Raw genomic sequence first — 15,223 nt, forward strand, 5'->3', positions numbered from 1 at the left:
TTAGCGCATGTATACCTAGTAAATATTCCTGTTAGTTAATCCCTCTAATACACATTCCGCGTAATAAATCCCATTGTTCGCAACCCTGAAGCTTCGCGAAGTCACTCTCATGGAGCACGGCGGTGATGGTTGTCTGTGGGAGGACCGGCTAAAGGCTCCGATATAGTTTGTTTGCCAATCAAGTGGAAGCCCTTTTTCGCCCTGAACGTTGCCTGACTGGCAAAATACAGTCGTCAACGACGACGACGGCTTCCTGCTGAGCTCGCTGTGAGCGGACGTTCTCCAGCCTGTTCCCCAATTACCCTCCGTTGTATTCCTTGGTAACGGCCACACCAACGCTAACATTTGTCTTGAACGACCCGACACGACATCCATTCCAATATGCGTTCTGCGTTATCACGAAATCATTCAACAACCAGCCCTTCTCACAAGGCGCCACGGAAGAGTTCGTCGTTTCTATCTCTACGACGCGAGAAGGACAAGTCTTCTGCAGGGATAGAATCGTCAGCACCTTATGACCGCGAGCTTTACGGTACCTCCGCAACGCCGCCGTCAAGTTATGTCGACGTGCACCACACAGCAACATCTCGCCCTGCAAAATCGAAGGCTCGGAGGAGTTCGCCGTCTAGGGACCCATTGAGCAGAAGCACAAGCCATGCGGCTTTGGGGGCGTCTTCTCGAACGTCAACGCAGAGTAGCAATATCGCTGTTGGGGCGTCATATGCGTTTCCTAGCTTCGACTCTGCAGAAGACCTGGATACGTCAACACCCACGGCCACTCCGAACCAGTATCTCAGGACACGCTCAAGAACAGGGCCTTCAGGGCGGTCAAGGTGGGATGCCGTTGCCAACGTTCCTGCCCTTCGACTCTCCGGATCATCGTCGACGCAGCACACAGAGACACCCCCACGTACTCCGGAAGATTATATTAGTTCAACAGACTCCTTGGAACAGCTACATTTCCCTGTGGTGGTTGCCGCGCCAATAGCCGGAGTCGAGACAATGGATGCTCTGGTGGATGGGATGAATGGCGGGGGTCCGGACATGCTGTCAAGCATGGGTTTATCATCTCGTTCGAGATATGGTTCGCCCAATCATCACCCGCTCTATCAACCTCCATTGCCTACACCGCCGCCGGGCGTGGTTCTGGGAGGAAATGTGAAGAGCAGAAAGTATCGCACGGCCAGGAGGCCGAGTATCTCGAGCTCTTCCAGTGATGACGATACACCGCGAACCCCTCCGACCCGTGCTGCTGAGAGGCGGCGACGCAGCCGACCGACCAGTCGGTCGGCGTCAACCAATACAGTGACCCCTATATCCACAACCCCGCCGTCATCGATCAGGTCTACCCCTTCGACATCTAAAATATCTGCCCCATCGCCTCCCCCTCCTAAGGTCATCCCACCCCCTACGCAAAGGCCATTACTCGCTCGCCCTTCGACATCCCCCGAGGTTCGGAAATCAGTCGTGCCCTCCATCTCCGAAATTATTCGGACCCATGCGCCTCCCGAAGTACAAGGTCGATTGAAATTGCGTTCCTCATCCCTTTACACTCCTAGCCAAGGTCACGGCACTGTTCATGAAGAGCCAGACTCAGAACCGGAACCACTCAACGCTCGAGAGGAAGCCGGGTTTGTCTCGCGGTCCTCAATTGACAGTGTTGCAGACGAGGTGCAACGGACGTTGCGAGTGCAGAGTGTGGCCAAGTCACCTTCAGCACCCCCCTCAGCCTTCATGAAACGGCAATCGACCTTTTCTGATAACGTTAGTCTGTATTCACCCAGATCAGACCCCGGTGCGAATGCATCGCTGTACTCTTCCTCCGCCGCCTCCCTCTACCAAGCACACTCTCCAGTGGAATCGAGTTTCCAGTCCATGGTCAAGCCCTCGGCTCACCAGGAAATTGCCCAATACCTCCGGTCTACAAGGCTCACTACTATGGTCAAGCTCACTCGACAACCGCATGCATCACAAACGGACCCCTTGACAGTTAGCTTTTCTGACCTCGGGAGTCCCAATGGATACCCTGTCGTCGTCTTCCTCGGACTCGGCTGTGTTCGACACATCATGGGGCTCTATGACGAAATGGCGGAATGTTTGGGATTACGGTTGATCACCATTGACAGGTACTGTCTTGCACCGCCTAAATATGTCAATGTCAATTCCTTACACTGATCGTAGGTGGGGCTTAGGAAGAACGGATGCTCGACCAAAGGCATCCAAGGGCATTATCCAATGGGCCTCTGCTGTTGAGGAGGTCCTTGATCTACTGCACATTGACGAGTGCAGCATTATGGCCCATTCGGCCGGAGCCCCTTATGCACTATCCTTCGCCAACAAGGTTCCTTCGCGGATCCGTGGAGATGTCTGCCTTCTTGCACCCTGGGTTGGAGGCAGCGAGAACAGTAAGTATCCACCAGCCGGAGTCTATCATTAGTTCTCATGCTTTTGGTAGGTGGCTACCGTTGGTTGAAGTACGTTCCAAACGGTATCCTCCGTACCGCACAAGCGGCCGAGTGGAAGCTACAGGCCTGGATGATCGGGAAGCCGCCGACGATTGCCTACGAAGGTATTGGCTATACACCTCCGAAAAAGGAGCCACCCAAGGGCAAAGAAACTTCAACGCCATCGATCCTCAGCTCCCCTTCGTCTCGAAACAGTTCAAAGCTCACGGTTTCGCAAATCTCGAGCACGGAAGCCCATCCGCGACCCAGTTTCGCTTCCAGCACGTTCAGCGAGTATGATGACCTTCGCGATTTCGACGGCAAGTTCGATAGTCGCAGCACGCTAGGTGCTGAATCTCGCCCTGGCACGGAAAATGGACACCCGAATGGTGGTGGGACGATGATCGGGAAAAGGAAGTCCTCTCGAGGATTCTTAGACCGTTTGAAGGGCAACGGATCGGTTGATAGGCCAGAGGCCAAACCTACTGGCACGGTCAAGAAGTTGAAGGGACTTCGTTCAATGGGCTCCCTGAAAGGCAAGGCTCGCAAGACAGAGCCCTCCCTGACACCGCCACCAACATTGCGCATTGAAGTTGGCCTCGGGATAGATGACGAGTGGTCTTCATCACTCGATCTGGAAACAGTGAGGAAGGCGAACCCTTCGCCACCGCCTCGCCTTCCGAGCGACAATCATCGGTCTAATGGCGCTCGGTCGATATCTCTCACCTCGAACTTAAAGCCCGCAGGCTTGCTACCGTCCTCTCCCTCTCCCAGCACTGTTACGACCTCCTTCACATCAGCGACAGGTTCCGCGGGTTATCAGGCTGCCCTTGGGAATGCCTTGATAGCTGCTTCGCATGCCGAATCTGCAAAAGGCACCCATAACGACCTACTCCAAATTCTCAATCACGACAATCAACCCTGGGGCTTCTCTTACGCTGCTTACCCCCACAATGTCCGGGTGTGGTACGGCGACAAGGACGAGAAGATTGCTGAAAACGCCGTTCGGTGGATGGAGCGTACGATGGGTGGTGATCGTTGTTCAGTCAAGGTGGTGAAAGGTGCAGACCACGGTTTGATGTATCGAAGTAGCGTTGTCATCGAAGTGTTCGAATGTCTGATCGCTGCTTGGAGAAGTGAAAATGCACAAGAGCCATTCGCTGCTCTACGTTCCTATTGATTTCAGTTGATGCCTTGTTCATTCGTTCGCCTACTCTTCTTCCGTATATATACGCCTTTGCATGCATTTTCTCTCTTCACGCCGATACCTCTTTGATTGCAGCATTGGATTACTTTAATATTGTCGTACTACTGCATACCCTTCTATCTTCTGTTAGTCCTACTAGTCAAGACGATACTCTAGCACATCACCCGTACTACTTACCGTCAGTACACGCTTGTCTTTGGTTCTGATGTTGTACCATTAGCTATAGGCTCAGCTATTAAAATACAGCCAATTCCTCAGTTCAATATTCAATGTTTGTCGCCATTCTGATTCCGTTAAAGCATCCGCCCTCACGTGAGACTACCGCGACAATGAATCCTACACCCCTTAGGTTGGTTCAAGCAGTCACACTCTACTCCCGTTCTTCTTCAAAGGTTGTACCATTGACCCCTACAGTATTTCTAATTGATAATGTATGACCCAAAATTCCAGTCCTGGTGACAAAATCAATATTCACAGCAGCCACTTCACAGACCTAATATGTCCTCGAGACGACCCTCTCCCACTCCGAAACGACCCCTCGTCCTTAAACGCGCCGACGGAGAGCCACTGACTCGGGCAGACATTCAATACGATGTTCTGCACGCAATATTTTCCGATACAACGCCAGCATTCACCAATCCCTACGTAGGAGAGCCGCACGAATACACCAAGGTCTCCTTCCGTGAATTGTACATTCAGGCCATTTTGAACTCCTCCAAGGCCACCAAGTCCTTTAAAGAGAAAATCATGGACTCACCCGACTTCGCCCGGGATTTCGCTATGCTCGCCCTTCTAGTGAATGTTGGACGGATCAACACCAGTATGAGCTGTGAGTGCACGGACTATTACTGCACACAAGCGGAACGGCTAACCGGTAGTCGCGAAGTCTTTGCGGAAACGAAGACACCCAAGTGCACATATCACCCCATACCCTCATTGCAACGCACAGGTGGCAATCTGCAAGACGGGGCTCGAATCAGACATGTCCTCAAGGCGGGATTACTGAACAACGAAACTCCTCTGCCACCTCATATTCCCGATGAGATATTTGCTCGTGCGGTGAGCTTCGTCGGCTACTCTGTCTAGCTATAGCTCATGTTCATTCAGAGGGCCGGATTCATACCCCCGACAAGTGTGTTGAACCTGCTGTTTATTCTGTCAAGTCATTCTTCGGTACGGCTCGTAATGGAGAACGGAGGGTAATGCTAACTTGTACATGTACAGCTTGTTGGGTCACACTTCTCACAACGCTTCGACTTTCTTGACGTCTTCCTCCGGAATGAGTATTCTTCCGCGTCGAGGGCAAAGGCGTTCCTGTGGACCTGCTTCAATTACCTCGAAAATCCGGGGTCGGACAGTGATGATTATGACGCACAGGAGATTCCGAATCCTTTTGCAGAGCCAAACAAGAGCACGGCTCCTGTACTCATATCTCTGACGCCTGAAGAGATTGCCGCGGAAAATGTCGACACCGAAGAGGAGAAAGCACTGGGATCGCGGATGGTGGCCAATCGCGACCAAATTGTCAAGCAAAATGCTGCCAAAGGCGAGAAGACCAAAGCAAATGACGAAGAAGTGCCAGTCGGCGAACCTGATGAAACTGCAACTAAGGCTAAGAAAGGAAAGAAGAAAGGATCGCGACAACCCTCTGCAGTAGAGAATGCAGAGACGCCCAGTCGACGCCAGAAAAAGGCTCCAGCAGAGAAGGCACAGTCGCGCAAGTCCAAGTTGAAGAACGAAGCCAAAGGAGCCAACTCGACTCCCAGCTCTTCCCATCAGGATGATATGAGCATTGATGACGAGGATCTGCAAGGTAGGTTCTGTTGATACTTAAATCAGTTCCAGTTGGTGACAGCCTTCTAATTAGATCCTTCTCATACCCCGGCGAATGGGGCACGTAGTGGCAAGGCAGATGGCTCGGAAGCTTCAACGTCAGGCTTCCGGATATTAACAGGCTTGACCACTGAGTCCAGGTCCTCCCGCGGACGTCAACATCGGTATTCCCCATATCAATCGAATACACCAGAGGACCACGCCAACGTTCCGCGCTCTTTGAGACCCCCTGTGGCTAAACGGGGCATGTTACAATGTGGGTCACCTTTGCTTCAGCTGCGACTCTTGTTTTAACAGCCTTATAGATGCATGGGACCTGGTCAATACAACCGATCCGCTCGTGGACTCGGACAACGAGCCTGGAGACGACGGGGACCATTTTGAATACAGTGAGTGCGTTTCCTTCCCGATACCGGGGCTGTTAGATCTCACATTTGCTTCAGCTCAACGACTAAAGGTTGTATCCCACCTTGCTCAACGACAGTGGAGAGAGCCTTCCCGTGTATTGCGAGTTAGTGTCGACCCCTCTGCACACCATTGATAGGCCACACTCGTTTCGTAAGTTATCTGTAATTATCATCTGTTATATGAACCTAGTCGTCGCCTTGCCTGCCTTTGTATATTAATGGCCCGTCCGAGAGTCGGTTAGCTCCTCATTTCAACCAGCTTGCAGTAGCTTTAATTCGAACAGCAGATATAATCCAATAATGTACAATCGTGGATGAAAGGACAAGTAACAAGCATTTACAAACAACCAGGTGAAGCACCATAGAGGGAACAGACAAGACGAATACGAAGTGAGAAAATCGGAAGACGAAGTGTTACAGGTATTTATTCTGCCAGCCATTTCTCGCATTTCTTCACATATTTGTCGAGTAGCTGCGAAAGGTCGCGGATCACAAAGGTCAGGACGACAGTAGCGAAGAATTCCGAAGACCGCTTCAGCCTTTGTTCCACCAAGGTCCGAACGTCATTGGGGAAAGCAGCATAGGACGGTGCCAGGGGATGAGAAAGCAGGGCACGGGTGTGTTCGTCCAACAACTGTGAATGGGCGAAGAGTTTCTTGAGGCCTTGAACGTATGCTGCCGGGGAGTCCAAGCTGGGGGAAAGTTGTTAGTCAGAAACAGAAAAGCGATATAAACGGACAGAAGTGCCTTACTTTTTGCCGTTGGTAAACTTGTCGAAGCGCCGGGTCAATTTGTCCCCCCAAGTAGTTTTCTTCAACACAAATCCTTCACCCACGCCCAACTTCTTGCCAAAATTAGCAACTACACCATCACATATGTTGGAAAAGTCGTCCAACTTGCTCAACCAGCCCTCGGCTTCCTTACGACCAATGCTGCCGATGCCCAATGCCATCCCGTTGTTCACGTTTCCAGCGCCAAAGTAATCCGCACTACAGTTTTGGAGATCTTCTAGCGCAGAGCAGAGGATGGCAACCACCCGCACCTTCTCAACAACGTTGGAAAGCTTGGCACCACCCTGCGACCATACTTCGCATGGGACGTGAAGTCGACGAGTGATATACCCTCCGGTTGACGAGGTGATGGTGTTGCGCAGTAAGCCCATCATATGGTATGGTTTGAGCAACGGGTCCGTAGGTGGCAGGGGTGGAAGCGGGGAAGTTGGAGTGGTAGGAAGGTGCGGTGACATGACACTCCCAAGATACGAAGAATTGGTCGTTGAATCAAGAGACAAACTTGGAAGGGTAGGGACGAGCTTAGTCGGGAACGATGCTTTGCGCATGACGCTTCCATTACTTGGAATGCCGTTCGTTGGCAGGGGTGGTGGTGAAGACCTTCCAGCGATTGACGGGCGACGACCGGGCTGAGAGGAAGAGCGACTTCGACCTGTGGTGATAGGGGGCGGAGGGGCGCCAGGGAAAGCCGATGCTCTTGCCTGTTGCATTGATCCTGTCGAGATAGTCGAATCGGCTGGGGAAGCAGATCGAGTGCTGGGAGGCGCTGAGGTTTTAGGTCTGCGCTGGGCAGTAACTCCTTGCGAGTGATTGGAGGTACCAGGGTATCCCTGCGATTGAGAAGCAAACTCGGACCGTGTGGTGAGTTGCGACGTCCCCCGAGGGCGGGAAGTGGCTGCAGCAAGGCGGGGTGATGACGGCGCCTTGCTGAAGCTATTGGTTCTCGGAGTGGTTGGCGCACTCCCAGAGGCCGGAGGCGGGGAGGGCAAGGGTGGCAAGGGCGGTGACTCGCGCTTAGGGTGCCTGGCTGGGTCAATCAACGACGACGACCTTTCACGGAATTGGATTTCATAAGTTCCATTGTCATCCCCCTCCTCTTTCAAAGCAACCAGATGCGAGTTCGATGTCCGTCGAGCTTTATTGACCTCGATTGGGCCAGGTCGCTTTCCGGCACTAGGAAGGTGAGGCAAAGTGCCGACTTCTTGTCTTGGTTCAATGACCACGGGCGCTGGAGGCAATGAATCGCTGGGAGGCGGCGGGGGTGGAGGCAGGTTTGACGATGCGCGACTGCGCCGCAACATGGTTGAGCTTCTTGGTTGACTTGGCTGAGGCGCCGGAGGCTGAGGCGCTTGTGAACCATCGTAATAGGCAGCATAGGGATGTTGAGAGACTGAGTTGAATTGTGGGTTTCCGTTTCTCGACAAAACTTGTTCATCCAGCAGGTATATTGAGCCCCCATCTTGGGTATTGGCAACATCTCCGTTGGTGTCATGCTCTGGTTCATCACTTGAAAAATGCGCTCCGTTCGGAACAGGAATTTGCGGTGAACTATCAGAAGTCGGTGATGCAGATGTTGTCGGAGAGTTGGAGTTAGTGGAATCTGCAGAGTAAACGGATGTTGACGTGTAGGGGACCGCGGGTATACTATAGATGATGCTGAGAATATTCATACGATCAGCGTAGGTGTCGTGCTTCAAGGCATGTCAGCAGGGAGAACAGTACAGTAGACAATCTGGACCCCTCACAATATTCTGCAATCGCCTGATTTCGGCTTCTTGGGCGGCTACACTTCGGCGTCGTCGCCGCCGGGTGTCGGTGCTGTCCTCGCCCCGTCGGACGCGTTCCATCACTTCGCTCAGGAGAGCGACACTCTGTGCATAGGCGTTAACGGCAGCTTCCGGGTTGTCGTTCGTGGAATCGAGAAGAACTGCTTCGCGAGCTAATTCCAAGGCACGAGTAAGGGCACGTCGAGAGGAAGGTTTATGCTCAGATTTGCGATCTGAACGCTCGGCTGCCCGTGGTTGCAGCAGGTCTTCCGATGGAGTTTCACGTTCCTTGCGACGAGAGGACGAGGTAGGTGAAGATGGATTTTCTGAGGTGGATGGCAAGAAAGATTGGGGCGGGGGGTCGGACAGGTCATCATGGGGCGATGTGGTTGGGAGCTGAGGATGGGATGGACCTGGAGCTCCCTGTCGTGATTGAGAAAAAGCGGCGACGGCTGACAGACTTGGAGAGGGCGTCGGTCGTGTATAGGTGTTTGAGTAGACTGGTCGACCACTTATATGTGTCGACTGCAAGCCCCCGTCCTCCGCGACTTCAAGCGCTGCAGGGTGAGCAGCAAGTGCCGGCCTTGATGGCGGCGACGAGGGTATACTTGGAATGGGCAGATTTGGAGGTGGTACTGCTGGGCGACCGTGCGCAGCGGATGAACGGCGTCGTTGGGAAAGAGAGGCCTGGGTGGAATAGGATGGATGAGGGGGCGATGCCGATGTTGAAAGTTGGTTTATGGCGCCATGTTCTTGCCAATCCTGTCGGTTGTAATTCATTTGGTGTCTTGGGTCCCAGTCGTTGTCCATAACAGCGGGCAAAGCGGTCTGTTGAAAGGGGGTTGGTCGGGGGGAAAGCGATAACGCTGTTCAACGATGTTGGCGGGGGCCCCTGACAGACGGTACCGGTATTGTTCTGGTCAACGAAGGCGGCTATTGTGCCCGTCCGAGGCTCAGGACAAAGTCTGCAGCCGCTGTCGTCGCTGTGCCCGACAATGAAGAACGAGTGTGTATACAGAGACAACGGGGGACCGTGAGTAATTGTTACCGCGATTCTCAATTGGTGTCTTATTCCTCATGCGGCGCCCAAACCTGGCTATCACAAACCTCACGTTCTTACTGCTATCCAGCTTTACGCATTATATTCCAAGCAGACCCTCAGGCCTCTGGATATTACCAAAGGACAGTTTTAGAGATAGGGTGTACTGGGGAAAAGCTTGGTATATCCAATCACCAAGCATTTCCAGTGCTGTTTAATTAACATGAAAGACTATTAAGAATCAAGGAACGGTATAACGCAAGGAAAGTGGCAATTATCGAGAAACTAACAGAGTCAACGCGAAAAACAAACGAGTGACGGTTCCTGTAACCGGAATGCTAGAATGTCAGGTAGTGAAAAAGGTCCCAGAACACAGAAGACAAGGGTATATATAGTAGGGTCGGAAAGGCTAACAGGGCGAAGTCGTTCTTCAATCTCGGAATTCGCCTTGAGAGGCCTGAGCAGCGAGACGGCTCTCCAAATTCCTGCCAACAGGGGTAAGACAATCAGCCAGCTAGGAATGCGAACTTCCCTACCTGAGAGATTCTTCTTTGGCCAACAGCTCTTGTCGCTTTTCGTTGATCTCCCTTTGCACTTTGAGTTCGATTTCCCGAAGCTGGTGGAATCATGTCAGCGAAGAACGGCCGGGATGTCAGTTGCATTTGGCTTACCTTTTCTTCTTCCCGGCGGAGTTGTTCTTCTTTGAGGCGAACGCTTTGAGAAGCGAGTTCCTCGGGGAGCAAGGAGCTGTCCCTATCCTAAGTGTCAGAGAAGGATACATGAATAAATAAAACGCCATACGCCGAGTCCGCATTGACAGTTCTCGAGAGCTTCTCAGTACGGTATGTTTCGTAGAGAACATCGTGGGTCAAGGACTTGAGGTCCGCAAGGTGAGAGCTAAAGGGGGGATTAGCTTCAATACAGAGCATTAAAACGTATGACCCACTTCAGAAGGGCGGAACGAAGTCGGCTGAAGTCCGAGTGCTTGGGGTTGTCAACTTCGACAATGCCCCATGGGTAAATGCGAGCCCGAACAGGCTGTCCGTCAATCTCAATCTCCTCCTCCGAACCAACAATGGCGAAAGGAAGCATGGACTGCACATAGGAGGTCAGGTGTGAAGATATTTAAGGCTAGAGGTGACTCACTCGGAGCTCGCTGTTGTCCTGGATGGTCTCCTCGTCGTCTTCTTCCACGTCGTAAGGGAAGTTGTAGATGGGAATATCGTAGTACTCGATGTCTTCCATAATCTTGGGGCCAGTTTTGAGTGCATATTCAGCGATAAACAACCTTGACACGCACCCTCTTCTTGAAGCCCTTGAGCTCGCTAGGAGTAAGCGAATCCGCCTTGCCAATAACAGGAATGACGTTGACGCGGGGAGACAGACGACGCATCAACTCAATGTCCATCTCACGAAGACTGTGTGGCAATACGTCAGACTGGTAGGCAACGGTGATGAATAAAGAAGGAAACTGACGAGTGGCCGGTGGGAGGGATGAAATAGAGAAGGGCGTGGATGCGGTTGTCCTTGAAACGGGGATTACGCTTGATGCGGGACTCCTCTGCAAGAAGATCGTCGTATTGGCGCTCGATGTACCCAACAATCTCCTGAAAGCTACAAAGCGCCGTCAGATCATGTTTCTCCGGGAAGGTGAGCTGGGCGGTCTACATACGCGAATTCGTTGTCGATATTATCGCCAAAGCCGGGGGTGTCTACGACAGTCAAAGCAATTCGAACGCCTTCCTCCTCCAATTCTAGAAGCGCGAGAATGAGCTCTGGAACTAAATCGAAAGAAAGGGAGGCAAAGCGCGACTCACCGACAGGGACGGGCTTGATTCGAATCCCTTCTTCAATGTGTGCGGTAGTTGCATTGTCCGCTACCTTGTGATGAAGAACTTCGGACTCGCAGAGGGTATTCACAAAGGTGGTGCGACCTGTACCAGAAGCACCTAAAATTACAGGAATTGGGTAAGAATTCGAACAAAAGTGGGAGGTGTGAAAGGTCGACATACCGACGACCATCAAGGTGAACTGGACACCCTTTTTGGCCTTATTTCCCCTGCGTCTTCCTGCGAACGACATAGCTGCTTGAATTTGTGGTGACTGGGACCGTATGGGGAGACCTCGACAACCGACAGCAAAGCGGAATACACCAAATTTGAAACTCCGACACCGTGGTATGACCTGGCCTCATTTGCGTCTATTTGGCCTCTGAACAAATCTCCCCTTCGCGTTCATGCTCCACCGATTTCGCGTAAAATGCTCGTGTCGAACCTATAGTCCTCTCTTAAACCGCGTTATTTACACTACACCCAATTTAAACGCGTCAAAAGCAACGAAAAGCCCTAAGAAGATCAAAAAAAGCGTCTCAGAACTGCCCGAAGTCTTTCTTCTGCCCAATGGCCAACCAGCGACACCATTACCACCCTGGAATGCGACAGTTTCTCCGTCTAGAGACTCGAGAGGTGATTCGGAAGCAACGTCTGAGCCAACCCAACCTGTACGGAGATCCCGCCGGCGAAAAACCCCAGTGAAAGCCACAGATGTTCTACCACAACCGGAGTCTGCCCCTGTGATGTTGGAGGCACCTCTCGAGGAATCACCTGAAGCTACTCCACCCGCCTCTTCACGGTCCCCTCTCGCAAAAGAAGTGCAGGCAAACCTTGCCAGATTTCCTCATTGCCTCCTCCTGACACGAGTGGGGTCTTTCTACGAGGTAAACCGTGATATACATTGCCAAGCTCGATTTCTGAAGCGTACTGCAGTCATACTTTGGCCAAGCCAACGAGATCGCGAGCTTGTTGAACATCAAACTCACAAGCCGCAAATGGGACGGATCGCGAGTACCTATGTGTGGATTTCCCATTGTCCATCTCGACAAGTACCTCAAGGTTCTTGTTCAACAACACAAGAGATCGGTCGCCATGTGCGAAGAGTTTCCCCGCCAAACAGAATTCGGAGAGAAAGAGTTCGAGCGCCGTATTACACGGATCATCTCCCCTGGGACGCTCATAGACGAACCCTTCCTTGAGCCATCAGAGAACAACTTCCTCCTGGCTCTCGCTCTTCCGCTAGACGGGGGTGCCTCTTCTGTCGGACTGGCTTGGATAGATGTCTCGACCGGAGAGTTCTATTCCAAGGACTGCCAACCAGAAAATTTGGAAGATGAAATCGTCCGAATCAATCCCAAGGAAGTTGTCTTACCGTCTACAATGCGCACTGTGGACATCTCACGCAATCCCGTCCTGGTGATGCTCCAGCAGCAAAATATTCATTTTGCCTTTCACGGCGTTGAACAACACCCTGATGTAGTTTCGATGTTACCATTTACACCCACCCCTGCATCCGCTTCAGCTGAGGGCGAAGCCGTAGCTCTCCTTTCCAATTATCTCCACTTTACACTTCTAGAACACGCCCCGTCTCTCGGTGCGCCGGTGCATGAGATGGACAACGGTCGATTACACATAGACGCGCACACAATCAAATCGCTAGAACTGCGAGAAACCGACTACGAAGGTGGCACGAGAGGCAGCCTTCTCAATGTCATCAAGCGCACTGTAACGACCAGTGGAACTCGGCGGCTGGCCCGTCGCCTTTGTGAGCATTTACATCCCATCGCATCAAAGTCACATTACTTATACTTCGTAGGTTCTCCCAGTGCCTCTCGTCCTGAAATCGAAGGCTGGCAAAACCTAGTTTCCTTCCTACTTCAACGGCCGCATCTCAGCTTTGACCTTAGAGAATCTCTGAAGAACGTTGGAGATGTCGGCCGCATCGTTCAGCGCTTTCTTCTTCGCAAAGGTAGTATCGATGACCTCGTCACTGTCATGAAGACTATCCAACTATGGACGACAATCACTTCAAGACTACAGCTCGAACGGCTTCTGGAGGGGAGGGGAGCGTTGGGCGATTGGTCAAGTATGGACCCAATGCTGGGCCGCATATCGGACTTGTCTTCTCTGTCGAGGAGAATCCAAGACGCCCTAACTAGGTGCGGTTCCAGAGAAGCGGATGGCGATCCTGAAGACAGCCTGAAGGAGAGTACTGGGTCCTCGAGAGATACCCAAGCCAACTCCGAGTGGACAATAAACCCACAGTCTGTTTCCGACTTCTCAGCCATCATACACGAGCTGACGAGTATTCAGGTTCTCACCCAAGTTGTTTTCTTTATACGCTACTCTGCACGATCTTCAGAGGCAGAAACAAGACATGGAGGACAGGCTCCGGATTAATTATGGTAAGTTTCTCATCACACCCTTCAGAATTTACTGTCTAATGATTTCGAATATAACAGCGGCCCCTTCTCTGACTCTTCGCTCGTCCGCTCAGCAGGGAATGCACGTCCATCTCTCAAGAGCAAAGCGAGATCAAGGAAAGTTGAACGATGACCCTGCCTTTGTAAAGTTGGCAGAGACTGCTTCCACTAAATGTTACCTCTACCAGGTATTTAAAGCGATGTCACCTGTTCACTGTGGGGGTATTGATGTTTGATTCCATAGCCTTGGTCACAATTGGGTGGCCTGATAGGAAGCACGATGCTCGCCGTAGCTGCAGCGGAGAGAGAGGCCTTTTCAGAATTAATTGCCGAGGTAAACATGGCCTTCCGGTCGTGTCGAGATGAACGCGATGTGCTCATTGTTGGCCCCCAGGTTCTGTACTACGCAGACGAATTGAAAGCCAACGTTGCTGCGCAAGATGACCTGGATGTTGCTCTGGGTTTTGCCACGCTGGCCAAGGATTTAAACCTCGTGCGGCCAAAGATAACGGAAAAGTAAGTTAATCGGTGGCTCTGTGGCTAGCTCAAATGGAGGAGGCCATACTTACCAACTGGACTTAGCGGGGAATACCACGTGGTCAACGGTCGCCATCCTGCAGTGGAACTGGGTCTTTTAGTCTCTGGTCGCACCTTCACGCCAAACACCATCGAAATGACCCCATCGTCCAATGTGCATGTCATTACAGGACCCAACATGGCAGGCAAATCAACCGCTCTGCGACAGACAGCGCTGATCGCTGTATTGGCGCAAATTGGCTCATTCGTCCCAGCCGACTCTGCCACGATCAGCATCGTTGACAAGTTGTTCACTCGAATTGGTGCCAAAGACGACCTTTTCCGTGATCGAAGTACTTTCATGGTCGAAATGATGGAGACTGCAGAAATTCTCCGGCGGGCAACTCCAAATAGCCTGGTATGTCCCATCACGCTCTACTATTGACATTTCCTCATTTGGGTAGGTTATCATGGATGAGGTCGGCCGTGGAACTACAATGAAGGACGGACTGGCAATCGCCTTTGCCACAATCCACCATATCGCAACTGTAAACCGAAGTCGATGCCTCTTTGCTACGCATTTCCATGAACTATCAGATATGCTTGGTTGCGACGGGGAATGGCAAGGTAGCGGCGTGTTCAACAATGTCAGGTTCTACTGCACCGATGTCGATGAATTAGACGTGAGCGCTCCGTTACTATCTCGTTCCGCCAGATCACTCAGACGATCATTGTCTAGGAAGATCGTTTCGTGTATTCCTACAGGCTACATCCCGGCGTGAACAGAGATAGCCACGGGCTGAAGGTTGCTCAACTGGCAGGTCTCCCGCCCAGTGCCATCGATGTGGCTAGGCGAACCTTGTCCTGGTTGAACCATAGTCGAGCCATTCATCAAGAGCCAGATGCTGCAAGTCTATCCAATATATTGCAAATGAAACCCCGTCCATAGTAGATATGAGCACTTT

At 51.9% G+C, this 15,223-nt stretch overlaps 5 protein-coding genes across 5 annotated transcripts; 3 read left to right on the top strand and 2 right to left on the bottom strand.

Moving 5' to 3' along the window:
• Positions 1–1,938: 1,938 nt before the first annotated feature.
• On the top strand, positions 1,939–3,624 carry CC1G_03698 (hypothetical protein; the record flags this gene model as incomplete). The annotated part of the gene is made up of 3 exons (XM_001828852.1): positions 1,939–2,126; positions 2,182–2,405; positions 2,456–3,624. 3 exons carry the CDS (start codon positions 1,939–1,941, stop codon positions 3,622–3,624), a joined length of 1,581 nt encoding a protein of 526 aa, XP_001828904.1.
• Positions 3,625–4,149: 525 nt separating this feature from the next.
• CC1G_03699 (hypothetical protein) lies at positions 4,150–6,025 on the top strand (the record flags this gene model as incomplete). Its single annotated transcript, XM_001828853.2, has 7 exons — positions 4,150–4,480; positions 4,538–4,710; positions 4,759–4,824; positions 4,876–5,464; positions 5,519–5,740; positions 5,790–5,873; positions 5,928–6,025. 7 exons carry the CDS (start codon positions 4,150–4,152, stop codon positions 6,023–6,025), a joined length of 1,563 nt encoding a protein of 520 aa, XP_001828905.2.
• A 290-nt stretch (positions 6,026–6,315) lies between these two features.
• On the bottom strand, positions 6,316–9,258 carry CC1G_03700 (hypothetical protein; the record flags this gene model as incomplete). Its single annotated transcript, XM_001828854.2, has 3 exons — positions 6,316–6,583; positions 6,644–8,373; positions 8,428–9,258. The coding sequence occupies 3 exons, from the start codon at positions 9,256–9,258 to the stop codon at positions 6,316–6,318; spliced, it is 2,829 nt and encodes a 942-aa protein (XP_001828906.2).
• Positions 9,259–9,639: 381 nt separating this feature from the next.
• CC1G_03701 (septin) lies at positions 9,640–11,623 on the bottom strand. The gene is made up of 11 exons (XM_001828855.2): positions 11,500–11,623; positions 11,305–11,436; positions 11,160–11,241; positions 10,964–11,101; positions 10,788–10,905; positions 10,634–10,735; positions 10,434–10,582; positions 10,289–10,384; positions 10,159–10,240; positions 10,024–10,103; positions 9,640–9,972 (listed from the first exon to the last, which is right to left on the bottom strand). Exons 1-11 carry the CDS (start codon positions 11,567–11,569, stop codon positions 9,918–9,920), a joined length of 1,104 nt encoding a protein of 367 aa, XP_001828907.2. The 5' UTR covers positions 11,570–11,623; the 3' UTR covers positions 9,640–9,917.
• A 439-nt stretch (positions 11,624–12,062) lies between these two features.
• On the top strand, positions 12,063–15,207 carry CC1G_03702 (MutS2 protein; the record flags this gene model as incomplete). Its single annotated transcript, XM_001828856.2, has 10 exons — positions 12,063–12,203; positions 12,253–13,084; positions 13,136–13,583; positions 13,633–13,724; positions 13,782–13,930; positions 13,987–14,076; positions 14,137–14,258; positions 14,325–14,676; positions 14,723–14,941; positions 14,998–15,207. The coding sequence occupies 10 exons, from the start codon at positions 12,063–12,065 to the stop codon at positions 15,205–15,207; spliced, it is 2,655 nt and encodes an 884-aa protein (XP_001828908.2).
• Between the last annotated feature and the right edge of the window lie 16 nt (positions 15,208–15,223).

The sequence above is a fragment of the Coprinopsis cinerea genome (assembly GCF_000182895.1).
Source record: "Coprinopsis cinerea okayama7#130 chromosome 1 map unlocalized cont3.1, whole genome shotgun sequence".
In the NCBI taxonomy this organism is placed as follows: Eukaryota; Fungi; Basidiomycota; class Agaricomycetes; order Agaricales; family Psathyrellaceae; genus Coprinopsis; species Coprinopsis cinerea.